We start from the raw sequence: 25,771 nt of genomic DNA on the forward strand, positions 1-25,771 counted from the left end.
CCGTCTGGGCTGCCACTTGCGTCGGGACGCTGGGAAAGATGGCCGAAATTGCAGTAGCACCGTCAAGTAGTTTTCAAGCTGCAATGAGGCGAATGCGGTACGAAAACGGCGCCAAGAAGGAAGAAAAAGATGGATGGTGTCGTCAGAATGCAAGCGGCAAGAGCCAGCCGAGCACGGTTCCAGACAAACCTTAACCAGCCAATTCGACCCAAGTGGATTGCTAAGTAAGTTGCTTTGCTTCCTTTTCCACTTCTTCTTCACTTTTGACTGGACTGCCTTTTTCTTTTGACTCTTATAGGGGAGGAAAGCTTCTTGAGTTTGCGGCTGCTGCTGTTGTTGCTTGCTGTTGCTGCGGCTCCGATTCGAGAAATAATGTAGTAGTAGAAGTAGTAGTAGAAGGGTGTTCGTCACTTTTCTTTATTTTCCTCTTTTGCTTTTTTTTTTCCCCTTCCCTTCTCACTTTCTTTTTTTTTTCTCCGATTAAACTCTTTTGGTTTTCTCTTTATTTCCCTTCCTTTTTTTTTCTCCCCTCTCTTTATGTGTTGTTGGGTCTTGTTCTTCTTCGCTTGTTTTTGCTTGTTATTCAAGAATTCCCTTTTTCTTTAAAAAAATTTTCCTTTTTGTTCTTTCGAGGCCTTTTTCAGTAATAGATTTTTTTACCCTTGGAGGGATATTCTTCACGTGAGGATGAAACGTCGTGGGTGCCTGGCCAATCTAGTTCTTTTGGCTCCTTCACCTGAAGAAAATTCCGGGAATCCAAATGGTGCTGTGCTGCGACCGTGGTGTCTGTCTGGGTCATTCAATGGACGCCCGGGTCTAGACGTCACAGATCGCGCGGCCGAGTAGAGAAGGAAAAGAAAAAAAAAATATTAAGGGAAAAATCACAGACCAACTCGAGCGGAGAACAAAATAATTTTCGCGCCCCTCCTTGGAAACAAATTTTGCCCAAAAGTCAAATGAATAATAATAGTAGCAGCAGGCAAGCAAATAGTAGTTTGAAGCGAGCGAACACTAGGTGTGGCGGGATTGAACACCGCCCAGCGATCAGACGGTAGCTGAACGATGGGTCAACAAAGTCGCCTCTGACAGGTCTCTGACGCACAAAAAACCACGAAAATATATGCGTGGTGCCCGAGGGTGTGTCAAAATTAGGAAGTCTAGGGTAAAAATTTACTGGAAATCAAGAGGACAGCCAGCTGAAGGGTGAACCAGACAAATGACCTAGTGGAGCTGTACCGGAAATCGCAGAGCAACGCCGGCCACTGTTCGGCCGTCGAATGGTATCGTTCCCAGTCACTTCAACCACGGTTGGGCATGCGGGCTAGGGTGTTGTATCAGCCTTGGACGATCCGACAGGAACCGCAGCGACATGGAGATGATGCGCACATTGGCAAGTCCCGAGAAGGAAAAATGCGAAGGAGGGGAAATGACAATAAGTTCGCATCCAAACTGCGGCCACCTGCGCAAGACTCAAAGTCTACCTCCCTCCTTTCTAGGCTGGATCGCCTGAGAACCAACAACAGACCACTGGTTCGAGTTAGGCACAGAATCCACCGCGTTTGCGGCAAGCCACTACCCCCTTCCCCGAGCAATTCCCCAACCCACACGCGCAACGGCGTGGTCTCGTGCGCGTGGAGATGGAGCCGGCTATGCAAGTGATCAGACCCGTATCTAGGCGCCACGCAGGGTCTCCAGCTCTTGATTTGGCGCCAGTGAAGTTGTTTGATGCTGGTCGGTGCGCGTCTCTCAAGTCTCCAGTCAGACTCGTACTGTATCGTCGTTCCTTCAGCACTATACTGAGGAAGAAGCCAGTTATCTCTGCGCTGGTTTGAGAAGAGCGACGCTCATCCGTAGATAGATAGGCCCTTTAGTCCGTCGCCCTTTTTCAGTTGCTGGCTCCTACTTGTCCGCCTATCAAACTTTCTCTGCGTTTCGGCCGAGGAGTCAGCATCACAAGCAGTAACATCATCCCTCTTCATCACCTCACTCCCCTTCACACCACCACCACCGCTACCATGATCAATAACGACACAGCATCACAAGGACACGACGAACCATTGACTGACCTCTTATGTCATCCACTTAAGAACCGTGTTTCTAGACAAAGGAAAGATCCAAGGTCGAGAAGACGGCAGGAGGGGTTCAGGGCCCCAAGGCCCACTCAATATCCTTTGAGCCCTTTGTTGGACTTCGAGCTGATCCGTCAATCAAAATTAACTTTGTTCAAGCAATTATACTGAGGCTTTTGGAGGCTGCCTACCTATTCTGTACCCGTTCTTTAGTCGCGTGTTCTTGCTTGGGTTTGTTCGGGGAGGGCGCACAGGCTTGTCTATTCGAACCGCAAAGATGATGAAGAGAGGGGTATGAAAGGAAGAGAGTTGGGGCGGTAGTTTCAAGGCGAAGCGGTTTGGCCGAGAAGAACGGCGACGAGGAGTTGCTGCTTTTGCTGCTGCTGCCAACCCCGGTCTCTGTCAAGAGGGCCCATCCCCTGTCTGTTCGTTCTTCCCCTCGACAGCAAAGGCTGCAGCCAATTCCCAAATTCCAAATCCCTTTGCTCGGGGATTTATTCTCTTCGACCTTCGGTTGTTTCACTCTGGACTGACTTTTGTACGACAACGGGATTGACCACCCCTTATCTTGATATCTCTCACCCCGCGATGTTCACAATATGGGGATGCCCTCAGCGACGACGACGCAAGTGAAAGGAAGCCTGACGATCGTGGACAACCACCACCACTCTGGTCGGAAAACGGCAAAAAGAAAGAAAAGAAGGAATATGAAAGAGAGAGACAGAGAAATAAATATGAAATCGATCACAATGAGAATAGTCAAACCAAAGGTGGTGGGAGTGGGCCTCTTTTCAACGTGCAGGCGTGGGGAAAAAGGTCGGGCTCGAAAGTCAACCTTCTAGCTTCTGCTGCTGCTTCTGCTGCTGCTGCTGCATTCCTGGGACCTAGCCCGAGAGATGCATCACATTGCCTGGAATTTGACACGCAGGTCGCAGAGCTTGCGTCCCGCTCATACATTCATACTGTTGTGCTGGAAGGTTGATTCGATCTCGGGGAACGGGGCGCTCACCCCTCAGCAGAGCCGGACCGCCAGAGATCGGATCGCTGGGCTGATGCGGCGTTGAGAAAGTAAGCATGCATGAGTCGTTTCTGAAAAAGAGGGATCGTCGAGAGCAATTCTTCCCTCTCACTTGCCTAAGCGAGATTCAGCAATGAAGAGCTAACCTTACTTTAATAGTGTTGACCATCTGGTTGGACTACGCAGCCTCTCCATGCATAATCTGAGGGTCCCTGGTTCACGCTGTGTAAAAGCGCGGCTGAGAATTACGCTTCCTTGTTTCCTCCGTACAGCGCCTGTTCCCCCTTGGATTTTCCATCTGATTTTTGGTCCCTTTTTTTTTCTCTTTCCTGACTTTTCGTTTGCCCTTCCCCTTGTACCCTTTCTATTTTCGGGAGTTCCTGGGGGAACCTCTCACCCTTCCCCTCAGATGCGTTGCATTGCGTACGGATCCTGGATCTTATTAGGTGGTAGTGGCAGCTGCATCTAGCCGCATCAACTGCGAAGCTACTGGATCCAGGAGCCCGCAATCGCGATTCTCGCCATTCGCCAAGTGTCAAGCACAACTGGACGATCGACTTTGCCAGAGAGACTGTATTTCTTCGTTCAGCGCAGCGACGCGCCCAATTATCATCGCTAAGAGATTGGCATCACCTCAGACAGAAGTCCGGGGTTCATCAAGAAAATTATCACGTAAAAAGGATCAGCAGAAAGCATGCGTCCGATGATTGGCAATCCCTATGCAAGGGTGGCATAGACCAATGCCTAAGTTTGTAAGGATATGGATGGGCAGACGTCCAGGATAGCGGAGCTTTGGACATGGTACCTGCAAGTCAGGAACGAAATCCATCCCCGACGGGAAATAAAGATACCAGCGGAGGAAGGTTGATAAGGATTTTGGACGATTGATGCGACTTACTTTGTCCGCCGCACGGCTCAATCAAGCCATCCGGTGGACGACGGAGGTAAGCAGAAATGAGAGGGGAAAGAAGAGAGGGGTGAGAAAAGAAAAAGAAAAGAAAAGGAAAAAAACAAGTACGGAGTATAATGGGGCAGCAAAATGGGGAGTAAAACCAAGGAAGACCAGCTCTAGTCCATTCATCACTTTGTGGATGGGTACGGAGCACACACTTACACTCACCCAAACACACACTGGGCCTGATCGACGCCATAGACAGAGAGACCTGTCAGCAAGTCTCCGGATGCGATGCTACCATGGGGCCTTTGAGTCAAGGAAATTTCCTACACCACAAGTGTACCGATAATGCCACGTTTTGATGGCATGGTGTACGAGTTTACCGAGTCATGACAACAAAACAATGAAGCTTTGGGATGGACATTGTCCTTGCTTGATGGGTGCTGAATGGGCGAATAGACACAGACGCACACAGACACACAGATACACACACACGCACACCGAACAGGCAGTGGAAAGCCCACTGTGGGTTCTTAGTTTGAAGGAATAGAATCCCTACCGCCATGACCCATTAAGGTAGGTGAAAATTACCACAAAAAGACAGCAGCGAAAGGGATCAGGAGAGTAAAAAAAATTACTGATAAAATCAGGGTGGGTAAAGAATCGCAAAACGATTAGAAAAGAGAGTTAAGAAAAGAAAGAAAAAAAGAAAGAAAGAAAAAAAGGAAATCGAAAAAAAAAGAGCCAAAATCACCAACACTAGGGAACTAATTTTTTTTTCGCACTTTTTCCCCCCTCCTTTTCTTGTCTCTCGACAATCGAACAGTTGACCCTCTCTCCCCTTTCGACCATTTACATATCCGGTGGGGACACCGACCAAATGCACGATGAAGTGTTCGGCGGACCCAAGCGGTTGCCTTTCTGTCCAGACTCCAGCTAGCACGGGGAGCGAAACCTTTCCTGGTTATTGTTGACAGCGGTCCGCCGAACATCCCCAGTCTGAACCAGACTTTCATCAACGCTTAGACTACGCTACAGTTATGCTTATTCGGGGTCTGGGGGCGGTTCCGAATTTCAAGAAGATCTGACCCAGGGTATGTTCCTTGGAGGCTAGAACTTCCTGGGTTCGCTCGTCGCCGGTTCTTCAGGAGCTCCAGGGGGGCAGCCGAGGCCCGCCCGTCCCTGTTTTTGATTGATGAATCAAGTACTACTCCGTACTGGAACAAGAACTCTTGATCGTGGTTCGACCGGGGTTCAGACCACAGAATAATCCTTCGTCCATTGCATCGTCCGCACCAGAAGGTGCACAAAAGAAATTTTAATCCTTCGCTAATCGCGAGTAATATTTATCGACGCCTCAGCTGGTCCGACTAAGGAGAGCCCGGACAGGGATTCGGGCCTATCGAAGACCCCGAAAAGAACCCGGGAAGCCTTTATCGAAGCGATCAGAAAGCATCAGAAGGAAAGGCCGGGTGATTTGTAAAAAGAAGGCTAGATGATAGCACGAAGTACGGCGACGGGAAGGAGGGGATGGTCCGGAGAGAAAAATTCCTGACTAACTGACAGATCATCTTCAGAATCCGAGAGGTCAGACAGGCTAAGACGTCTCTCATCCGCTAATTGATTCGATGACGGGCTCGCCATTATTATCGATTGATTAATATGGTGATTTCATTGCCCTTCTTTCGGCCGGAGCAATAGAGTCGATATCCTTCTGCTTCCTCCTGAAAGGGATGAAAATAGCCCCAGAGCAGTCCATATCACCATTCACCGCCAACCCAGCCAAAATCGAACGTCATCACGCATCGCAGACACAATTTTCCACACAATAGCTATTGTCATGAATGGGGCATGTGAAATTCCAAATTCTCCATCAGACATGCAGTCAAGATCGCAGGATGCAAAACAGCACCTCCACCGCACCACACGGGGGAGGGGGTTTGTACCTAGCAGACACTATCACCACCATGGATGCAGCCCAGACGTACTGTACATGCCAGCCGCATCGCCACATCAGCACAGGACTAAGTACGATGTGCAGGAAGTCCGGAGCTGCTCGGCACATGAGCCACACCTCGGTTCATTCTGGCTGGAGACTGATAAAAGTCCTATCCGTCGAGTTGCTTCGTGGTCCCACTCAGCAACGCGATGACCTGTAACCTACCAATTGATCAGGAGAGAAACGAACGGGTTCGACTCTACAGTCACGGTATTTAGATTTTCTCCAACTGCAACTCGTCTTAATAAAACCGTCCATTGCGCCCCTCGCAGCGCTGTGAGTACCGTGTACTCCGGCCTGGTAAGTAGATTAATAAACCGCTATCCCCAAACGGGATTTCCTCCTCGGAAAAGGATTCCAAAATCCGATCTCAAAGCCACATTCCTTCTTGCTGTTGAGTATATCGCCACCGCCCGAGAGGGGCGTTTGTAGAGAGTCAATCTCGCCAAGTTTCAAGCCTTCAGCCACCGGGAAGAGGATTTTTTCTTTTATTCAGACGGAGACGAGTATTTCGTATACTGGGCACTTTTACAGGATGATAGATACTCCGTGGTAGAAGGGCAGTTCTAACTACTAAGTAGCTACCTAGGCAAGGGCTATACATACCCCTCCTGAGCCAAAAAAGAGAGGAAAACACAAAGAAACGCATGCAGGGAAGGTACTCCCCTCACCAGGGAAGAAGAAAATAATTGAATAAAATAAAATAATGGTTATAATAATGAAAAAAATACACACGAAAAAGTCAAGAAACAATACTCCCTATGTAGAAAAGTAAATGCAAAATAAACTTTCTACTGCACCGACTCCTCCTAGATACTGTAAGTACCTCTTGGATGAATTCCTGGAAACCGACTCTCACGCATCCTTTGAGTACCCACTCTTTTCCTCCTCTTCCTCCTCCTCATCCTCCTCCTCTCCAAATCCAACCTGCAAGTTGTCTGCAAGAACCACCTGGCCAAACTCTAAGTTGCCTTGCAACTTTCTCCTACCTTTTCTTTTTATTTATTCGATTCGATTTATACTATACAAGATATTTTAGTTTTCTTGCATTTTTTTTTAGTATACCCTCTCGGTCTATCTCCGAAGGAAAATATAAGTAGTAAAATATAAATAAAAATTAAAAAATAAAAATTAAAAAATAATAACGGTTTCTCATTCTCATTGGAGGAAATTAGTCTTGCTTGATTTTGTACTTCTATTAGTACTACTACTACTACTTACTTACTTACCACCTCACTATTACCGGAGTGTAGTAGTATATTCTGTACTATTCCCTCCCTATCTATGCTATGGAGGGTACTAGTACCATCCAACCGCTTGCAATATCCTAAGTAGCGGAGCGGAGTAGTATTTGGTACTGTAAGTTGCATTTGCTTACGGCATACGGCATACGGCAAGGTAGGTCGAAATCTTATCCACCTACCGAAAGCGGAACAGGCCCCCCATTCGGGCAACATTCGCTGTTTCAGCCACATTCCGGGGCAAACAACAACTACTTACTTACTAATTCCGATGGCGGTGTGTGTGGCGCTGCAAGCAAATTATTTGCTTACTTAGTTATGTAGTATCTATTTAGTAAGAATGTGGCTAGTTAGTTTTAGAGATTGAGTTTTTCGAAGGAATCGGAGGGGATCGGATCGGATCTCGCATTCTTTCTTTTCTTGGGTAGGGGTATGTACGTTGGGAGGAAAAGTATAATCGTTTGGGTTGTATATTGATTCTTGTGGTAGTAGTAATGGTAGAATGGGTGTTTATGGTATTGTCTAGAGTAATGATCAAATGGTATGAAGGTCGGTTTTGGATGGATTTGTCACGTTTACTTGGAGCTAGCTTAGTCTTGAGAAATTGCAGGTAAATAGGTAGGTAGGTAGCGACAATCATGATTTGGTCTGAGATTGAATCTCATCCTTGGTGGGAGAAAAGCTACGTTACAAAAGTAGGGCTGAATGAGAAACGCACAAAATGAAGCAATAGGCAAGGACGTTCAAGTTTAGTAAAATCAAACTCTCACATGAAATGGAGCAGTAGTGGGCGAATGGTAATGTAGAAAAGGGGGAGAAATGGAAGGTCTCACAGGATCCGAAACAAACAGCCCTGGAAACCGATGGTGTAGTAGGCAAATGTACTGAAGTGTGCATCGAAGGAAGAGACGAACCCAAAAACTCCGGATGACCCCGTCACTCCTTGCTTAGTACAATGTGCAGAGAGAACAAATAGACGTGTAGAGGCAGAAAGAGACAAAGCCAAGTAGGTGAAGTCATGAAGTGTATCCCCGTACGCAAAGTCAAAGGCAGACTTGAGAGTCAAGAAACAAAAACACCCCACACCCAACAATAGTAACTCGCAAAGAACGCCCCGGGAAATGCCTCGTGAATAGTAAAATCTTTTGGAAATGCATTCGAAACCTCCAGACCCTAGACAATGTCGCAGGGTCAGGTATCCATCACAGCGTCTCCGTCCGCGTCGGTACCGTTGCGCTCGGCTTTGTCTGCAACGCCGTTCTCGTGCGCCGATAGAGCGGTGTCCTCGGCAGGCACCATAAGCTCAAGCTTCTCCACGTAGGACTTGCGGCTAACCGACTTGGTGAGCTTGGGCTTCCCCTCCACACCCTTGCCTTTGGAAGGGGTTACAGGCTCGACATTAGGCGTCTCAGCCGCTTCATTCTCCGGATCCGTAGTACCATTAGACGTGGGCAGCTCCTCGTCCTCACCGCCAACTGCGGTCAATTCGGGTTCGGTGGATACATGGGTCTGAGACGTCGTATCTGGCCCATCTGCCGGTATATTCTCCATATCATCATACGGCTCGTTCTCAATGCCATCCGGCTCTACGCTCGTAGAATCCACCGCAGGGGAGTCCATCAGTTTCGCGCTACGGCCGCGCCGAACACTAGCTGGATTTGCGGAAGGAGTCACGGACGTCAAAACGGATGCTCGTCTGGGAGTATTGCGGCCACTGGTCCGAACGGCAACTGGTGTCCCGCCCATCTTGGCGGATTTGCTGCCGAACGGTCGGCCAGGACGCTTCTTATGGGATGGTGCTTGCACTGGAGGATAGATCTCAAATCTCCAGGCAGGGACGTCTCCAGCAGGATTGGCCTCGGCCGGTGTGCTCGAGGTCGCCGACGCCGTCTTCGGATGACGGAAGCCGTTTACATTAGAGAGCATATCAGTAGAAGGAGGTCCAGCTGGCTCAATCGGAAGCTGTTCGGAGTCGACGTCGCCAGTCCCATTCGTGGTCGGAGGACCAGAGCCATCCTCCTTAGACTCGCCAACATCTGTTGGAGACTGTCGCTCTTCTTCGTTTCCAGACTCCTTCACATCCTCGCTTTCTTCATCCTCCAGGCCCTCCCGGGGTGCCACGGCGTGTAACGGGGCGCGATCAAACTGGGATTGGTTGCTCCGACCCATGATGTAAGGTGTCCATACGAGCGCGTCGGGGTTAAGCTGGACATATCCTTTGCTTTCCCAGCTGGCGATGCACTCCTCGAAATATCGGTAGTCAAGCCGCAAGGCGTAGGTCTTTGTCACCGGGTCTCTGACAAGCGCCCGCAAAGCTTCCAGACCGGACACGATGTCATCTGCGGTCATACCGGTCCGCTCAGATAGTTCGGTAATACTAAGCGGCGTCCTTTGACTCCGCAACTGGTAAGATAGAATGAGACGCCAGTAATTCCTATAAGAAACCAACCCCATATCCGATAGAGGCTTCTCCGGTGAGCCCGTCTTGCCTTCAATGCGCGTGAGCAAGTACGAGAAGTCGATGAGGAGGTTTCCATAACCTTTCCGTTGGTGAATAGGGAGTGTGAGAATGCAAGAGACATTATTAGCCGAGCTAGGCCGCTTCTCTTTGCTGAAGTAGCCAACAAAATGGCAGCCCAAGTCATCGAACTCCGTCATGACATAGAATAGAAACGGCTCAACATCATAGTAGAGTGTCTTCGAACCCAGGAACAACTTGGCGAGCAGGCAGAGATTCTGACAGTAAACAGGGTTTTTTCGTCCGTCAACTTCGAAGATCGATATGGACCCTTCACGATAAATCTCATCGCCCGGAGGGTGTTTCGCCGGGCATTTAAGCTTGTGGCGCCACGCGACGTAGTCTGAGTTCATGTATTTCAAGCAAAATTCGCAAATGTAGAGAATGCGATTGCGACTGTACTCCTCCGGGTATGGTGCCGCGTACCAAGTCTCAATCTCGTAGCCGCCAAAGTTGATGTATTTGATTCTAGACGGGGGACCGGACACCTTCTGCGACGCATGCTGTACAGTCTCCCCTGTGCTCTCAGCTTCTAGAGCTCGTCGTTGCCACTCTTCCTCCGCTTTTTGGCGGGCCTTTTCGAACCTTTCGCGGTCGAGGTGAGTTGGCAGTGTCTTGGAGGTATCCGCATCCGTCTCGGTCAGGATGCCCCCATACGGTTTGCCCTTTAACTCATCCGTCTCACGGTCGCTAAATGAATAGAAAGGGGTGTAATAAGAGGCGGGCGTAATCGGTGCAAAATGAGTATGAGGCTCGTGAGCGACGGGTGGTGGCTTTGGGGTCCTTCTGCTTCTCATCTGTGACCTGCTGCGAGAATTGAGAATTTTAGACAGCTTGGACTCGTTGAGGCGAAACGCCATCACAAGACGCTCAAATTGTTTCAACACCACGCGACAGTGCTCTTGCTCGTTCCTACGCGTACGTCGCGAACGAGTCCGTACTGGGGACATGCCATCAGCTGTCTCAGCCATCTGTTCACGAGAGTCCGCACGATCGTAGCGCAACGGCGTCTGGCGTTGCCGTTTGCGAAGCACCGGCGCATGCTCCTCGATCTCAGCAGAGAGTGACATGGTCTTTCTCTTTCGCAGCGACCGAGAGCTATTCAATAGTTCTTCGTTGACAGTGACTGTGTTGAAAATTGAATGGAAATCGGAGCCGTCTTCACCCGTATGAGCCGGCAGGAGCTCCTTGCGCATGTTTTTCTGTCTGTTTTTCCGTTGCGGCGCCGCGCCATCTTCCGCACTAGGCTTCAACTTCTCGCGCACGCACGTCGGGCACCTCCACGGGTTCGCATCTAGACGGGTCAGCACGAGGACACTCTCGGACACTCTAGAGGCAATTTATTTCAAAAAGCAACGTACCTTCTGCATCGCCTAGTGCGTTTTGCTCGCGGGCACACTGCCGATGAGCTGCCGGGTTGCCGAGTCAGTAATGATCGCCCAATATCCGGGGAAATTATAGTTTGGATGGGGCCGCAACCCAACGTACAATGATCGCCGCAGACAGCGCATGTCAAATATTCCTCAAACTCCTCACTCGGATCATTATCTTCATCTTGCCCACAAAATCTGTCCAACCAGTTAGCCGGGTTTCCATGGGTATATTGTCGAACAAGGCATGGGCCAGGTCCCCACTCACATGCAGTTTCCGCGGACCGTGGTCTCCGCCTCCGCATCCTCATGGTCATTGCTTTCGCCCTCCCACTCTTCATCCGACTCATGACTGCTCGATGAAGAACGGTGCGCCTCCTGGTCACTGTCACTCTGGTTTTCGAATGCCGGATCTGCCTCCGCATCAGCGGCCTCCGACGCCGCATCGTCATCGTCGGCAGACTGGCCATTCTGAGGCACTTTGACTGCGCCAACCGGCTCGGTATCGTTCTGATCTCCGACCAGACTCATCTCATTATCCGGCTCCCCTTCTGCGTCCTGATCCTCCCCAAGGTCTCCAGTCGCAGTATCGTCCGCAGCCTCTCCGGTGAAAGCGCGGTGCGCGGCGTCCTGAAGCTGCTGATCCATCTGATACAGGTCCGTTTCCTCCTCCCCTTCCGCATCCTGGTCACTGTCCACTATATCGGCCGGGGTCTTCGACCCGGGGTCGTCGTTGGCCAGCGGTACAATAGCCGGCATAGTGTATGTCACGGTGGTCGCCAGGGCTGTCACAATAGTCGCCAGTTAATTATTCGGGGATTTGAGATACAAGGCAAGCCTAGGTGTTGAGGCTATTCAGGCTCCCCGCGAAAGTAGACGATCATCTGGTGCCGCGCGTGAAACGGGCATCGGGAAGCATAGAACGAATTGCCTGGGGCGCCACAGCTCTGAAGACCACGCACTGTAAACAGAGATCCGCACAAGATAGAAAGCTCGATTCCCTACAGCAAGCGCATGCTTTCCCAGCAAGGTCAGTGAGGAGTAGGTAGCAACAGCGGGAAGCGGACAATGGCAAGCAACACGTGTAGCGACAGGGCGGAAAACGTACCGTGCCCACAAACAGAGCAGAGACTCCGGATCAAGCAGAAGTAGACGCGTGTAACAGCCAGGGAAACGCCGTCTCAAGTCCACTTGCGCAATCAACGCAATCGTCGGCGGCCTCTTTGCCCCTTCTCCTGCCCGTGAGGTTGACGGTCGTGCTGACTCAGCCGTCCCGCCTAAACCGCTTTGGGCCAACCTCCAGACCTCGTCGACGAACGGCGGATTCCCGCGGCCACACCAGCTTCACCTTTCCCCTCGCTGCTACTCCAATTGAGCCTTGTGCATTGCTCTTTTCCGGTCTTCTCGACTTCTATTGTCATCATGGGTGTTCCCTTTGAGGCTCTTCTTCCCTTTGGTATCATCATCGGAGTACGTCCAGCGACCGTTTCCTCCCCTCAATTGTTTTCGACTTGGCGGGTACTGACCAATGCGTGACACAGTCGTTCACTGTCGGCGGTGCCGGCTTGTGGGCGGTCCGGAAATGGGACAACGAGGGCAAGATGCCGCGGTGGAACAAGGACAAGTGGGATAGAGTAAGTGAACCTGCCAGTTACCCGATGCGACCGGGATCAGACGTACTAACTCTTTTACAGCAAAGTATGTGATAACCTCGATTTGACGTCGTGCAACATCCAATTGGCAATCCCCTATTTCAATCTTGAAGCAGAAGCAGCGAACTAACCATCGACTCCCCCCGCCTACCAGTGATGGAGAGAGACCTGAGAATCACGGGCACGAAACGAGGCCAATCGAGCAACCATGAAGCTCCCAAGGGATTCGAGCTCAGCAACCCCTGGAAGGTACGAACCAGCACCATCAGCAGCAGTGAGCGAAGCAAGATACTAAGCTGTGGCAGATCGAGAAACGGATTTTCTAGACAGCATGGGTTGTCACACGTCATGTCCTTATTCCCACCTGTTCCTTATTTATTCGGCCGCATTACTTCCGAGAGAAATATCCGCGCAATGAAAGATTGTTTGTATCATACTATAAGAATTATCTGGCCGGCTGGGTACACTGCCAGGTAGAATTTGTCTAAGCCTTTGTTTCACACGTCTATATCTATTTGATCTCAGATACAAAACCGCGGATAGCCTCGACTTCATAATCGCGGAGGTGCATATCAAACCACTGTTCCAGGGCTTTGACGCGATCGGCTTCCCTTTCCAGCGTCTCTACAACCTCCGTCTTTCCAAACTGTCTCTTTTTCACCTCCCGCCCAACGAGAAAATACATCCCCTGCACCTCACTCGCTGCCTCATCCATGATGAACCTCGTACAAACCAGCGACTGCGTGAACCAGCTGGTGGGCCGCTGACTCGTCGCATAATTCATGATCTCGAAATCCTGCGGCAGGAACTCGGTCCCCAGGAATGAGTACATGGGAATCCACCTGCTGTCAGGCGTATACCTGATCTGGTAGATCCAGACCTTCTGCGTCTGGTCCGCATATTCAGGCAGGGGCTCATGAACGAGACGCATCTCCGTCGGGGCCATGCAGACCAAAACGACATCTTCTTTCAGCGGTAGGGGCCGGGTAGGCCCATTACCCCCGAATCCGACGTCAACCTGCACAGCCATTAGCTTGTAGTCACCAAGATACTTAAGATCCTAGGATAAGCATACCGCATACTTTTCCCCCTCAATCAGCACAATCAGCACCATATGCGACCTATACCATCATTAGTATATCTATACCACCATCCCCATAGAAAATACTTCTAGTATAGATAAGAAATAGGAAAACAAAAACATACATCCCCGTATACAACCTCTCCAACCCCTCCTTCGCCTGCCCCGTCGCAGCCAAACACACCCTCCCACCCGTCGCATAAACCGCATACCCTAGAGACTTCAACACCCCATACAGCAGGGTATTGTTCTCCATGCAGTAGCCATCCAGCCTACGCGTGACTAACTTTTCGAACACGCATGCGGGGCGGATATCAATGGTCCGGTGGTTAGAGTAATGCAGGGCTGAATTTCCCCAGGGAATGGATACTAGATGTCGTCGTTGGATCTCGTATAGAGTACCCAGGGGATCGGTTTTCACGGCTTGTTGTGCTTGTTGTAGTCTGCTGCTGGTGGCGGATTCATTGGAACCGTAGTGGATCCGCTCGAGGTAGAGGGTGAGTTGGTCGGGGGTGTAGGAATAGGTATTTGATGTCATTTTGGATGTTTGTATATTGAGGACTAGTATGTATGGATAATGTGTTTCGGAGATATAAAGATGGTAGTAGTAAATGTGGCCACGTTAGGTTATCTAGCTGTCATGAAATTCTACGGAGATCCGCCGGCGTTTTGCGGATGAAGAGGGGGGAGGGGAGTTTTCAGTAGGTACCCCAGGAACTAACTAAAACTACTAAACAAGTTACTTATTGATAACTATCTCATTGGATGGGACTGACTCGATTGGGTCCGAGGGTTCAATCGGGCCTCCCCCCCCACATTTACTATCCATGTTCGGGAGTGGCGGTGACATTTGTCAGGGACGGTCCGGGAGGGAGATAGATGGATGGCACATTGTATCTATACTGTTAGTATTAAGTAGTGAATAGCTGTTGTCGGATGAATGGGGAATAGGGAATAGAGGAGCGGAGTTTAACAGACGGGATGCATGTAGATCCGATCGGTCGAATGGATAGAAAGTATCATTACTATCTATTTTGTGTGACTATTACAAAGTAGGATGTTGTGCCTATTTAAGACATCTGGATGCCGACACATGATGTCAATGCAATTGATCCTCGGTTATGCAGGAAGAATTCTTTGCAGCTTATCTGATCGGATTCAGATTCACTATCCTTATACCCCTCCATATATCAATCTACTACTTACTCCGCATAAGTAGCAACTCAGTGTATCTACACACTTCAATTCAATCCAATAATCATGTCAACCCTCGAAGAAAAGATCTCCCTCTTATACAACTACTCCGCCTGTGATGTACATCCCTCCCATCCCCTCCCTCCCCTTCACCCACCTACCCATCAAAAACATCCATCCAACTAATAAAATAATAACATCAGGTCTCCGACGCCCTCCTCAAACTCCAACCCGTCCCTCCCAACACCCCACCCCGAGCAGGCTACATCGCAGACCTAAGTACATCCCCCTCTCCCCAATCCCAATTCCTCCCTACCCATCATCACCACCTACCTACCTACCTACCTACTAACATCAAAAAAGCACCCTACTACCCACCCACCCAAGATCCATCCTCCACCACACCCTCCAAACTAATCGCCCCAGCCAGCACCCTCCAATTCATCCCCAAATCCGCCCCCACCCCCTCTCCTCCAACATCAAAGGCAATCCCCCCCTCAACGCACTGGTCCGACCTGACCACCCCCTCCACCATCCTCGTAATCTCCCAACCGGGAGACCAGCACTGCGCCGTCGTCGGGGGCATCATGGCCCTGCGGATGAAAGTCCGGGGTGTGCTTGGCGTGGTAGTGGACGGGAGGGTGCGCGATCGCGCGGAGCTCAAGGCCTCTGGGCTGGGGATCTGGGCGAGGGGAGGGTCGACGGTGGGGAGTGGGGCGGAGGCGAAGCCCGGGGAGATGGGTGGGGAGGTTTGTGTTTCTGGGGTGATTGTACGAGAGGTAAGTCATTTTTCCCCTGTTGGGGGTTTAGGGTTTGAGGGTGTTTGTATTGGCTAATGGTGAATGGGTATACAGGGAGATATCATCTTCTGCGATTACGAGGAAGGAGGAGTGGTGGCTATACCTCGGGAGTTGCTGGATCGGGTCCTCGAGGTGATGCCGAAGTTGGTGGGCATGGATGATAAGGTTAAGGAGGCGGTGGAGGGAGGGATGAATGTCTTTGAGGCGTTTGGGAGGTTTAGGGGGAAGATTTAGGTCTACTCTTCTACTCTACTGTATAGATAAGTAGTGGAGTGGTTGGTAGGTTCAATTTGTATACAGTATGGTTGGTATAGTGGTGTGAAGACCAGCTTGAAGTATAACGTATTATTAGATACAAATCGCTAGGAGACACAACAAAATCATCAATCTAAGTAAGTTACACACAGCCTTTTTGATTTACTCCGCAACCCAAACGGCCGCCATACCCATACCTGTGCCCACGCACATGCTGCTGACGCCGATCTTCTTGTTCGTCCGCTTCAGCTCCGTCAGCAGCGTGCTGATCTGGCGCGAGCCCGTGCAGCCGAGCGGGTGTCCGAAGGCAATTGCACCACCCTTGGGGTTGATCTTCTCCTGCGGCAGACCCAGCTCGTTGATGCACCAGACGCACTGCGAGGCGAACGCCTCGTTGATCTCGTAGATGTCCACGTCGTCCTTGGTGATGCCGGCCTTCTCCAAGGCCACGGGGATGGCCTTCCACGGGCCGATACCCATGAGCAGGGGCTTAACACCGACGACGCTAGCAGCGACGTACTTGCCGATGATCTTCTGTCCCAGGCGCTCGGCCGTGGAGCGCTTCATCAGCAGCACGGCGGCAGCACCGTCGGAGATCTGGGAGGCGTTTCCGGCGTGGATGGATCCGTCCTTGGCGAATGCAGGCCGGATCTTGCCCAGAGACTCGGGGGTGATGCCGTCGCGGATGCCATCGTCGGCCTTGACGGTGATAGTCTTCTCTTCACCGGACTTGGGATCCGTCCACTTGACCTCCAGAGGGATGATCTCCTCATTGAACAGACCGGCTTTCTGGGCCTTGACGGCCTTCTGGTATGAGGCGGCAGCGAAAGAGTCCTGGGCTGCACGGGTGACGTTGCGGTCCTTGGCCATCTGCTCGGACAGAACACCCATGGGAACCTTGCAGTTGGCCGACTCGGGGTGAGCCTCGAGAAGCTCGGAGAACTCGGTCACGGCACCGGGGCTGATGCTCGTTAGCTTACACATCACAGAGGGTTGAGGTGAGGGGGCAGAACTTACCCGTATTGAGAGGACATGCTCTCGACACCAGCACCAATACCAACATCGATCATGCCCGATTTCACGGCATTGGCAATATCCACGATCGCCTGAAGACCGCTAGAGCACTGACGGTTCAAACTCTTGACAGCAGTAGACTCGGGGAAGCCCGCCACCAGGGCGGCAGCACGGAATTCCGTCGCACCACCACCCGGGGCAAGGACGGAGCCGACAGCGATGTCGTTGACCTGGCTGGGGTCGATGCCGCTGCGGTCGATGACCCCCTTGAAGACACCGGCCAGCAAGTCAGCGGCAGCGGTGTCCTTGAAACCACCTTTTCCACCCTTTGTAAGAGCCGTACGCAGAGCGCAGGTCACGACGATATCATCGGGGTGCTTCTCCGTGATGGCGGAGACTCCCTTCTTGCCACCAGGGCCGAAGTGGGAGGCCACCTGGGACAGACGTTGCTGGGCTAGTAACGCATAATCGTTAGTTTAGGACCCTTATCGAGACAGATAGAGGCTACTGTAGACATACCAGACGACATGATGACGTCAACGGGAATTCGAATATAGAAAAATGAGATGCGCTAGAGGTATCTCCAAAGGAAAAGAGAAAAAAGGTTTTGAAGAGACTGAAGATACGAAGAACTGAACCCCTGATCTTATAAGAATCTGGGGCAACGTGGAGAAAGCCAGTCAGTTGCAATCAAACCGGCTGGGGCTGCTCAGCTCTGCTTCAATGAACCGAGGCTTATGCGCATCATTGTTGTTCCGCGGAGGCGGGTCACGGGATGTCGGTCCACGAGACAGCGGTTTCATGTGAAAAAGCAATGCACTAGAATGGCTGCTGGGTAATGAGTTGCATGTGCTGCTTTTGGGGGGTGGATGCATAGTGGTACGTCATGCGATCAGCAGGACCAAAGATGAAGGCAGATAGTATTATGGTCTGGTGGTGTCCTGTACTAGTGATTAGTGATCTTGATGCATACTAACTAGTGTCACATGCCTATGTAATTGCTTTGTTTCGAAATATATATCAAGTTTAAACTCATCCTTACATCCTCAACGATCACACTCTACCACACTATATGCAATGAAACAAACGGTGTAACAGACAATATTGAATTATATACCAACCTAGGAAGAATATCCCAATACGTAGGAGAAAATAGTAACAAGTCAGTTAAAACAATGATAATCCACCACACAAACCAATCACCACCGAGCGGAACCCAACCTACGCCATCAGGCTAGTCTCTCCGCGGGCGGAATCCCACCCGCCCGGCGACAACTTTTCCTCCGCAATTCAAGATCATCCCATCCATTGACCGACCCTCTATAGTATCACCATCAACCTCAATCCACCCCTGCCTCACACCGGCAATGACTTCCTCCCTCCTCTTCCCGCGGCGCCTCGCCGCGCTCACACTATCAAAGCCCCTATTCCCAACACCACAAGCAGCAGCAGCAGCAGCAGCTACCCGCACCCTCCCACACCTTCACCACACCCAAATACAACAGGTACGCCTCCAATCACTCAACCAACCAACCATCCAAAATATAACATAATCTAACAATCAAAACCCCCAAACAGCAGCAGACCCGCCCTTTATCCCAAACCCCCCATACCCTCTCCTCCCCCTTCCGCCTCAGCACCAACAACAACCCGAACACATACGACCCCGAAGAAGGCGAATACTACAGTCCCTACAAACCGAAACGTCAATGGCCACCGGACATGTCGAAGCTCTCCCCGAAGCATCAGTTCCGGCTAGAACGGAAGTATCGTCGTCGGGCGGCCCTGAAATACGCTCGGCCGAAGTGGGTTAAGGCGACGAAGATTACGCAGTGGGTGGTTATCGGGTGTATGTCCATATGATCTATTCCCCGTCTGTATTGATTTGGCTTGGCGATGGCGGCAAATAATACGTGTGACGTGAAATTTGCGAGGTTGGCGGAAGGCTAACGTTTATAATGATGGAATTTAGTTGTTCTGGTGTATGCGTTGCTGTTTATGGAGTGGGATGAGCGTGGGAGTCCGTTTGATGAGGTGAGTAATCTTTATTTTGTCTGTTGGATATAATGGAGACAGTTTGTTGACTGTGGTTAGATTCGACGGACCTTCTTTGCGGGTGTCAAGGGTGCTTTTTCGACGCCGCCGCCGCCTCGTCCTGTGAAGAGGTCGGAGGATGAGTCGGGTGCGCAATAATCAGGTCAGGCCAGGTGCTGGAGGTTTACAGCGGTATTTCATTAGACTAGACCACTCCGTTCAATCTACACTGTATAGTATCCTATCCTGTACAACTATCTTATGATTGGAAAATATAATGACAGCGAAGCTTAAGCCGCTCATGTTGACAACAGTAGAACTAAGCATAATCCACATCGGTCATGTCGTGCCTGCTATAACGCATCTGTCCAAGAAAAAGAATGATCGGCCTGACATGCGATCAAAGAACGTCAATATCGTCAGGTCTGTGGCCCTATGCCGTCATGAGTCGTTTCGCCGTGGCCGTCAAGTGACGGTGAGATGCACCCAAAACACCGCAGAAATGCCAACGCCGTCCAATCCCCATTCTCCAAAGTCACAATGATGAATAACAAACAGATCAGGTAACAACAACAAGTCAAAAACAGTAAAAGCCGTCATAATGCCGGGTCAACGTCGCCAACCAAGTAGAGACGTGACCGGTCTGCGCAGCCATAGACTGACGTCTAAAGCCAATTCCCAAGGCCACTGTTGCCTTGGGCCCCGCCACGGCTAGCAGGGACATCCAGCGCAAGTTCCAGCTTGGGAGGCTGTTCGTCCAAGACACCCTTTCTGGGGCTTCCAGCTGCTGCCTTGATAGGGGACTTGCTCGGCGATCCAGGCTCCGGCCGAGGAGGGCCCTCGCGGACAGAAGTGTATGGCCACCCGTCATCTACAGCTGCAGCAACCCATGTCTTCAGGCAATCGTGCACAGAGGAATAAAACTTCTCCTTGCATGTTCGCAAACTGCCGCCCATGACTTTCTCGAATCCCGACGCTCGGAACTCATCTCGGAGCTGGTTACGTTCTTCACTCGTTGGCAATGACGCCACCAGGCCATTCATGAGGTCCAGGTGCGCAGCCAGGTAGTTAGTCGCATCCCATTCCACGCCACCAACATACGGAGCGGCGGGAACTGGAGGCCTAGGGGCAGGGAAATGACGCTGCCGGTAGCTCATACACGACTTATCGTCTTTCAAGATCGGGATCACGTTGAGATGATGCAGGAAGATCCAGAAAACTTCCTTGGTCACATTGGTAACCTCCTTGCACCAGACTCGGTAGGGGCGTGACTGATATATATTCGCGATGAAGCTCAGAGGCTGACTCTCCTCCGGGGGAGACGGGTCGCGTAGGTAGGATAAGATGCGTGAAGCCCGGCTGGCTGCCATCTCGTCGGACGATACAGCAGAGAGCTGAGTAAACAGGAGATTGATGATGATCCCACGGGTGGTGTACTCGCTTGGGCCCTTCTTCTCTTCGTCAAATAGCATTCGCAGCAATGCGGGGAACAGCTCGCCCTCGATGTTGGTGAGATGCTGCAGAGCGATGGATGTCGTGCAAAGAGCTTTTAAGCATAACAATGTTTCGTGGAGCAAGGTATCTTCATGCTCTTCCCTATTCAAGTTATGAGCCCCCGGTCTACCAATCAGCGAATACGTTAAACTCACCTCCATTCAACCTTCATGATCCTGTAGAGCAGTTGCACCACCTCATCCATCCCACCGTCCGCAATGAACGTGTCAACCCAGCTGACAGTTTCATTCCGGAGGAGGATGCGAAGCTTGTGCATCTTCCCAACCTCAACCATTTCCGGCTTCTGAATTTCTCTCAGATAATGCACAAAGTCCGACGGATCAGCTGCAGTATCACAAGCTGTGGCAGAAAGTGAGGTAGTGGAAGCTGACGGGGTACCGAGCCTGGAGAATCCTGTGGGCTGCGAATAGTCTGCCGACTTTGGACGTCTATAGAAACTTCCGCTATCGGGGCGCTTCTTGGGCGAAGAGCTGCCTTTGGAGAATGAGAAGCCGCGACTGCGGGATCGCGAGCGAGATCCTTTGCTGTCTTGGCCATGGCGGTCCTCCTTTGGCTCCTTCTTGCGCCCGCGACGACCGGTACTATCTGTACCACTAGCACCAGCGCTATGCGGCGTAGCATTTTCAGCTCGATCCTTCATGATGAAATCTGCCTTTATGTTGGTGTCCAAAGACCTCATCTTGTCTCGCATATTATGAGGTATATTTCTAGCATCCTGTCTCATTATTAGTCTAGGCTCTTGATGCCAAAAAACAAGGCTAGTTCAAGATGTACTTACCAGTAACTTTTCGAACTCGCTCTCAAGCTCCTTGCCGGTCAACCGTTTCTGCAGTTCAGCCTCCTGCTCTTTTGCATTGAATGCTGAGATTGCCGCTTGTACGCGAGAGAGTCGTTTCGGGCTTGCCTCGGGTCTGGGTTCTACTGGGGGATGGTATTCCGGGCGTGAGAGTGCTCTGGGCCTCCCATGTTTCTTGGGCGAGGCGGGTTCTGGTTGGTTACCCGGAGCCAGCTGGTTCGCCGTCATGCCATCTATAGGATCCATTAATTCTTTCACCTTGCGATTGCCCGCGAGGTAGTCCGATTTTGGGCGTGGCTTGGGATCCCCGCGTGCTCTGAGAGAGGGTCCATCGTAGTCATAGAAGTTTCGCTGAAGAGTGGGACCATACTCCCTAGGGGTGTAGAGGGAAACCTCTTCCTGTAAAGTCCTACGCTTGTGCTGGGAACTGGAAACCTCAGGCTGGTTGTAGTACGGCGGTGTTGGGTAGTGGCCCCACATTGGAGAGGGCATGCTATCGACAGGGTCCGATGGGCTGCGGTTTTCTTTGTCCCGGGCGCTCTTCGAGTTTTCTCCCTTTCTTCCGCGTTGGGATCGTTTCAGGATAGCCGTGAGACTGTTGGCCGACTTTGCTTTCTTTGGCTTCAAGTTCGGTGCTTCGTCATCTGGCGTCTCATCCGACTTGTCCTTGCGTTCCATATAGCTCTTGAGAGATTTCAGTGAGACGGCGCTTTTTGTCTTTTTGTGTAGAGTGTGTTTCCCTTGCTTTCCAGGTGATCTCTGGGTTGAACTAACGTCTGCTGAATCCCGGTTCGGGGCTATTTCTGCCAGTGGCTGTTCCGCAGGGTGGTAAGGTCCATCGACTGGGGGCGCATATGGGCTGCCACTAGGCTGGCCTGTTTCAACGACTCTCGGGGCGAGGACATCATCTGCAGATGAAGTCCGTTTGTGGGCCTTGGATGACCAGATAGCTCGCAGGACGGATGGTTTGGTAGATCCACGGGAGGAATCGTCAAAGATGCTCGGGGGTTGTATACTGGGAGCCATGTCTTATCGCCTTTGGCCCGAAACTGATTAGGAAGCCACAGGCTGTGTTAACAGATGAGAACAGCCATCACAGGATGAAGGTTATGGAACGGGTAGGCGCAGGCGACTCACGGTGAAAGGGTGCTCCCGCGTAAAGATAGATCGAACACCAGCGAAGGATACGAACGTAGCGGAAAATTCTATGCAAAGCAGGATAACAAGGACGTGTAATAGTAAAATACCGACGACATTGATGAATGTCAATTAGGAGAAGGAAATGAGGTCAGACAAAAAAAAAAGGTAACAAGGTAACTAAGGAAGAGAAGAGAAGACACCGGTGCGAAGGAACAGGAGACACACAGCAGCAATAGCAAACACCAGAGAGTCGACCTCAGGTGGGTAGACCGGGAATTTGAAGCCCTTCGAAGGTCTAAGACGGGCAGGAGCCGTAAGCATTCCCCCACTGCATAGCCTAGTCTGCCAACGCCGTTGCCAAACGGCTGGAGATGGGTGCACCGCAGTGAAGCGGAGGGTGTAAACACTGTGCGGGCAGGGAGGTTGCTGGGGGCAACCGCGCCTCCGGTCGCGCCGGAGAGTGCATCACCCCGTCATGATCGTCTATCTATCAATCGGGCAGTTAATTGATCGGGCAATCATATCACTTCCATCATCCTCCGTGTCCAGCCCGTCCAGAAAGCATATCCGATCACCCGTCATAGTGAGCTGGGGCCCGTCGCGATGGATATTGGGGTCGATGTCATAGTGGAGGAATAGCCGGCATGGAACCGGCTATTGAATGGACCATCACAATCTGCTTGGGTCGGAGTGGGTGAGAGGTCATATATAATGTCATTGGATAACCAGGAATATGGACAGAGTAGTATATTTGTTCAAATATAATGCCGTCATCATTGTGATCAGTAATAGCTGATGTGGGTTTCTGTTCCTCTTCTTTTCCTCATAGTCGTATCCACTGTTGGATGTCAACACGATGGGCTCTTGATCTGATCTGTTGGCATGCCAAATCGGGACTAGCCCGGCGCATGATGTAGTTACTTCCAGTCTAGACCACTACCACTATGCTCTCTCTGTATATACTTACGCTCTGCTCTCACCAGTATTTGCTTGATAAATAACTTATTGCTCTCTTTGCTTTTGCATCCCCACGCTAATCATTATGGAAGCCTCTACTGCTCTGGCCGATATCAAACGATGTGAACAGCAGGCAAGGGGTGCACATTGCCCCTATAACCTACTCGATTTAGGAAATAGAAGACGACCTCCTCACTGCTCTAGGTAGCCATTTAAAGGCCTCTGTCACAGATTTTCGGGAGTCAAGACCGTTTCTCAAGTCTAAGATCAGCAACATGAGAAAAGGGGTATCGCTCGGAAGATTTGAAACAATTTGTGCGACTTGCGATAGCTGAAAAGCAACCTCCTGGAGTAAACCAACAATTCCCATCTCACAATAAATTAGATTCGAATCAAGTGATTACTCCCATACAGGAAAATGACCAGGATATTCAAGAAGCCATCTGAAGTCTGTGAGAAGTGTAGGACATACATTGTTACTGACCATTTGCTTGATGCTACACAATGTCTACAGGACTCTCGATCCGAGTCGTCTGATAGCCGTTTAAACTTCCAAGCACTGACAGACGGTCTTGTCCTATTTTAAGATACTAATTGCTCACGTTAACCTACAGCAGGGATTAATATCTAGAGAAACCCTTGGAAGGATGCCCTGGGTATTGCTGGGAGACCTGTGTGGGCAGTCAACTCTGATATACCAATACCTAGAGGGTCAAAGCCGAACGCAGATTGAATATCTGACTTCAGTGGCCACAAGGGCTACATCGGTTGACTAGTACAATGGACACAAACATCCAGCATGGACCGTCTTCCCTTTAGACCTACCAATACAACAGCTGGTTATAGAAGCATATTCCACTCGATGTAGGTTGTGGATGCAGAACTCAGGTGGGTTCCTCAATGCCAACTATGCTGTTGATCTGGGGACTAGCATGCATCTTGCTTAGTTTTCAAAGTACCTAATATATCGAAAGAATAACTTAAAAAAGCCATGACTGTCCATCCAGCCATCTTGCATAGAGTAATAGTTGCCGTGCGATGGACATCAATTGGGGGAGCTCTAGCAATAAATAGCCTTTGAGAGGATCACCACTGGAGTTTTGTCTTCGAAAGTGCGTCTTTTTCTGATTGCCATTACGCGTTCTCTGACCCGCAATTGGTATACCAAGAAATCGTTCGGAGACCAGTCAAACATGCTGACCGAGGTATTTTGTCGCCTATCTTGTGAATTTGGTAGCATAGCGCTGGGAAGAAACCCCTGAAGCCATTCGGGCATAGGATCTAGACACTTGGCTCAAGGGTTGGCGAATCCATCAAAACCTGTTGCGCGATTAAAGTGATTTGGAATGGTGCTTTCCACGATGTTACCTCGAAGCTACAACGGTCCGGATCCATTCGCAAAAAATGGTCCGATATCGAAACAAAGATCTTGGACCCATTGATTGCCGACGCGGCAGCAGCCGCACGGAAGCACCAGAATCTCGCGGTCCCAGATTTCGGCCCCTATGTGTAAATTCTACAGTACAACCTGCCCACTATCAAGGAAATCATGCCGTTGATGTACTACGAAGACGCCAATTTAGGCGCTTAGATCCCGTGGAAGTGGTCGAATCAGAGGGAAGACAAAGGCCAAGCAGATCGATCAGCTGCAGCAAGGGGAGGACAAGGCGTATCACGGGACTTCAGGATTCTATGACTTGGCTGCCAAACCACCTCCTACCATCTATCAATGTGTCTATCTTCTGGGTCCATTAAACCCTTTCCTTCCGGTGCCCATGGGGTATCTATGCAGACTCCGTTTTTCCTCGCTGAAATTCAATGTGTCACCGAATCCACGAGAAACACAATGTTGCCTAGAATTGATGTTTTTAGTCGGTCTGGGCGGCCCAGTTGGCCACACTTCACCGCGAACAGCCTCAGAACCGCATGCCGTCATGCTACCAAAATTCTGAATCTCCCCCTCCTCTTCCCTCTCCTGCTTCCGACTGGAGTGAATGTTACTGATTTTATCTTCTGGACCCATCTTCCATCGTAACAACTGCATTTGAACACTTAGCAGTCGATCTATCTATTTCTTCCGACCCTCTGCCCTGTTCCGCAGTGGACGTGTCTACAGCGACTACCGCAATCGGGCAGTTTCGGGCAGGCTTCCCCGCAGGGTCCTTGAATCCTAGACTGACGTCCCGAACGTGGCGTTGCCTAAATACTCCGACCTCGTGGTTA

At 50.7% G+C, this 25,771-nt stretch overlaps 10 protein-coding genes across 10 annotated transcripts; 4 read left to right on the top strand and 6 right to left on the bottom strand.

Moving 5' to 3' along the window:
* Positions 1-257: 257 nt before the first annotated feature.
* Positions 258-1,979, bottom strand: BO83DRAFT_402767 (uncharacterized protein; the record flags this gene model as incomplete). Its single annotated transcript, XM_025533558.1, has 6 exons — positions 258-355; positions 661-714; positions 1,033-1,091; positions 1,347-1,459; positions 1,577-1,818; positions 1,904-1,979. The coding sequence occupies 6 exons, from the start codon at positions 1,977-1,979 to the stop codon at positions 258-260; spliced, it is 642 nt and encodes a 213-aa protein (XP_025383542.1).
* Positions 1,980-2,231: 252 nt separating this feature from the next.
* On the bottom strand, positions 2,232-4,547 carry BO83DRAFT_402768 (uncharacterized protein; the record flags this gene model as incomplete). Its single annotated transcript, XM_025533559.1, has 11 exons — positions 2,232-2,324; positions 2,423-2,488; positions 2,514-2,577; positions 2,666-2,710; positions 2,905-2,979; positions 3,079-3,192; positions 3,254-3,385; positions 3,478-3,632; positions 3,721-3,804; positions 4,216-4,308; positions 4,482-4,547. 11 exons carry the CDS (start codon positions 4,545-4,547, stop codon positions 2,232-2,234), a joined length of 987 nt encoding a protein of 328 aa, XP_025383543.1.
* Positions 4,548-4,631: 84 nt separating this feature from the next.
* Positions 4,632-5,606, top strand: BO83DRAFT_411608 (uncharacterized protein; the record flags this gene model as incomplete). Its single annotated transcript, XM_025534325.1, has 5 exons — positions 4,632-4,945; positions 5,076-5,186; positions 5,210-5,284; positions 5,361-5,454; positions 5,549-5,606. Exons 1-5 carry the CDS (start codon positions 4,870-4,872, stop codon positions 5,604-5,606), a joined length of 414 nt encoding a protein of 137 aa, XP_025383544.1. The 5' UTR covers positions 4,632-4,869.
* Positions 5,607-8,266: 2,660 nt separating this feature from the next.
* BO83DRAFT_148393 (putative histone acetyltransferase) lies at positions 8,267-12,312 on the bottom strand. The gene is made up of 5 exons (XM_025526219.1): positions 12,219-12,312; positions 11,379-12,127; positions 11,229-11,308; positions 11,102-11,149; positions 8,267-11,034 (listed from the first exon to the last, which is right to left on the bottom strand). Exons 2-5 carry the CDS (start codon positions 11,867-11,869, stop codon positions 8,414-8,416), a joined length of 3,240 nt encoding a protein of 1,079 aa, XP_025383545.1. The 5' UTR covers positions 11,870-12,127; positions 12,219-12,312; the 3' UTR covers positions 8,267-8,413.
* Positions 12,313-12,532: 220 nt separating this feature from the next.
* BO83DRAFT_402771 (NADH dehydrogenase [ubiquinone] 1 alpha subcomplex subunit 1) lies at positions 12,533-13,088 on the top strand (the record flags this gene model as incomplete). Its single annotated transcript, XM_025533560.1, has 4 exons — positions 12,533-12,580; positions 12,652-12,748; positions 12,917-13,011; positions 13,068-13,088. 4 exons carry the CDS (start codon positions 12,533-12,535, stop codon positions 13,086-13,088), a joined length of 261 nt encoding a protein of 86 aa, XP_025383546.1.
* Positions 13,089-13,273: 185 nt separating this feature from the next.
* Positions 13,274-14,500, bottom strand: BO83DRAFT_346999 (arylamine N-acetyltransferase family protein; the record flags this gene model as incomplete). Its single annotated transcript, XM_025528798.1, has 3 exons — positions 13,969-14,500; positions 13,838-13,883; positions 13,274-13,780 (listed from the first exon to the last, which is right to left on the bottom strand). The coding sequence occupies exons 1-3, from the start codon at positions 14,379-14,381 to the stop codon at positions 13,274-13,276; spliced, it is 966 nt and encodes a 321-aa protein (XP_025383547.1). The 5' UTR covers positions 14,382-14,500.
* Positions 14,501-14,876: 376 nt separating this feature from the next.
* On the top strand, positions 14,877-16,163 carry BO83DRAFT_148408 (RraA family protein). The gene is made up of 4 exons (XM_025526220.1): positions 14,877-15,157; positions 15,241-15,316; positions 15,401-15,816; positions 15,892-16,163. The coding sequence occupies exons 1-4, from the start codon at positions 15,104-15,106 to the stop codon at positions 16,069-16,071; spliced, it is 726 nt and encodes a 241-aa protein (XP_025383548.1). The 5' UTR covers positions 14,877-15,103; the 3' UTR covers positions 16,072-16,163.
* Positions 16,116-17,806, bottom strand: BO83DRAFT_369932 (3-ketoacyl-coA thiolase peroxisomal A precursor). The gene is made up of 3 exons (XM_025529883.1): positions 17,626-17,806; positions 17,110-17,560; positions 16,116-17,053 (listed from the first exon to the last, which is right to left on the bottom strand). Exons 1-3 carry the CDS (start codon positions 17,633-17,635, stop codon positions 16,255-16,257), a joined length of 1,260 nt encoding a protein of 419 aa, XP_025383549.1. The 5' UTR covers positions 17,636-17,806; the 3' UTR covers positions 16,116-16,254.
* A 667-nt stretch (positions 17,807-18,473) lies between these two features.
* On the top strand, positions 18,474-19,299 carry BO83DRAFT_402775 (uncharacterized protein; the record flags this gene model as incomplete). The annotated part of the gene is made up of 4 exons (XM_025533561.1): positions 18,474-18,611; positions 18,691-18,955; positions 19,079-19,140; positions 19,201-19,299. The coding sequence occupies 4 exons, from the start codon at positions 18,474-18,476 to the stop codon at positions 19,297-19,299; spliced, it is 564 nt and encodes a 187-aa protein (XP_025383550.1).
* Positions 19,300-19,390: 91 nt separating this feature from the next.
* On the bottom strand, positions 19,391-22,500 carry BO83DRAFT_420698 (uncharacterized protein). Its single transcript, XM_025534946.1, has 3 exons — positions 21,434-22,500; positions 20,790-21,370; positions 19,391-20,736 (listed from the first exon to the last, which is right to left on the bottom strand). The coding sequence occupies exons 1-3, from the start codon at positions 22,475-22,477 to the stop codon at positions 19,806-19,808; spliced, it is 2,556 nt and encodes an 851-aa protein (XP_025383551.1). The 5' UTR covers positions 22,478-22,500; the 3' UTR covers positions 19,391-19,805.
* Between the last annotated feature and the right edge of the window lie 3,271 nt (positions 22,501-25,771).

The sequence above is a fragment of the Aspergillus eucalypticola genome (genome assembly GCF_003184535.1).
Source record: "Aspergillus eucalypticola CBS 122712 chromosome Unknown BO83scaffold_33, whole genome shotgun sequence".
Classification (NCBI taxonomy): Eukaryota; Fungi; Ascomycota; class Eurotiomycetes; order Eurotiales; family Aspergillaceae; genus Aspergillus; species Aspergillus eucalypticola.

Bases quoted from the DNA above. Each gene is read 5' to 3' on its own strand.
- BO83DRAFT_369932 (XM_025529883.1), bottom strand. The intron at 17,054-17,109 runs GTAAGTTCTGCC...AACGAGCATCAG, and splicing joins AGCATGTCCTCTCAATACGG to CCCCGGTGCCGTGACCGAGT.
- BO83DRAFT_148408 (XM_025526220.1), top strand. From the start codon at position 15,104: ATGTCAACCCTCGAAGAAAAGATCTCCCTCTTATACAACTACTCCGCC. The intron at 15,158-15,240 runs GTACATCCCTCC...TAATAACATCAG, and splicing joins ACAACTACTCCGCCTGTGAT to GTCTCCGACGCCCTCCTCAA. The intron at 15,817-15,891 runs GTAAGTCATTTT...ATGGGTATACAG, and splicing joins CTGGGGTGATTGTACGAGAG to GGAGATATCATCTTCTGCGA.
- BO83DRAFT_148393 (XM_025526219.1), bottom strand. From the start codon at position 11,869: ATGCCGGCTATTGTACCGCTGGCCAACGACGACCCCGGGTCGAAGACC. The intron at 11,309-11,378 runs GTGAGTGGGGAC...CTGGTTGGACAG, and splicing joins ACGGTCCGCGGAAACTGCAT to ATTTTGTGGGCAAGATGAAG. The intron at 11,150-11,228 runs GTACGTTGGGTT...GCAACCCGGCAG, and splicing joins CGCTGTCTGCGGCGATCATT to CTCATCGGCAGTGTGCCCGC.
- BO83DRAFT_420698 (XM_025534946.1), bottom strand. From the start codon at position 22,477: ATGGCTCCCAGTATACAACCCCCGAGCATCTTTGACGATTCCTCCCGT. The intron at 21,371-21,433 runs GTAAGTACATCT...ATAATGAGACAG, and splicing joins GCGAGTTCGAAAAGTTACTG to GATGCTAGAAATATACCTCA. The intron at 20,737-20,789 runs GTGAGTTTAACG...TAACTTGAATAG, and splicing joins ATCATGAAGGTTGAATGGAG to GGAAGAGCATGAAGATACCT.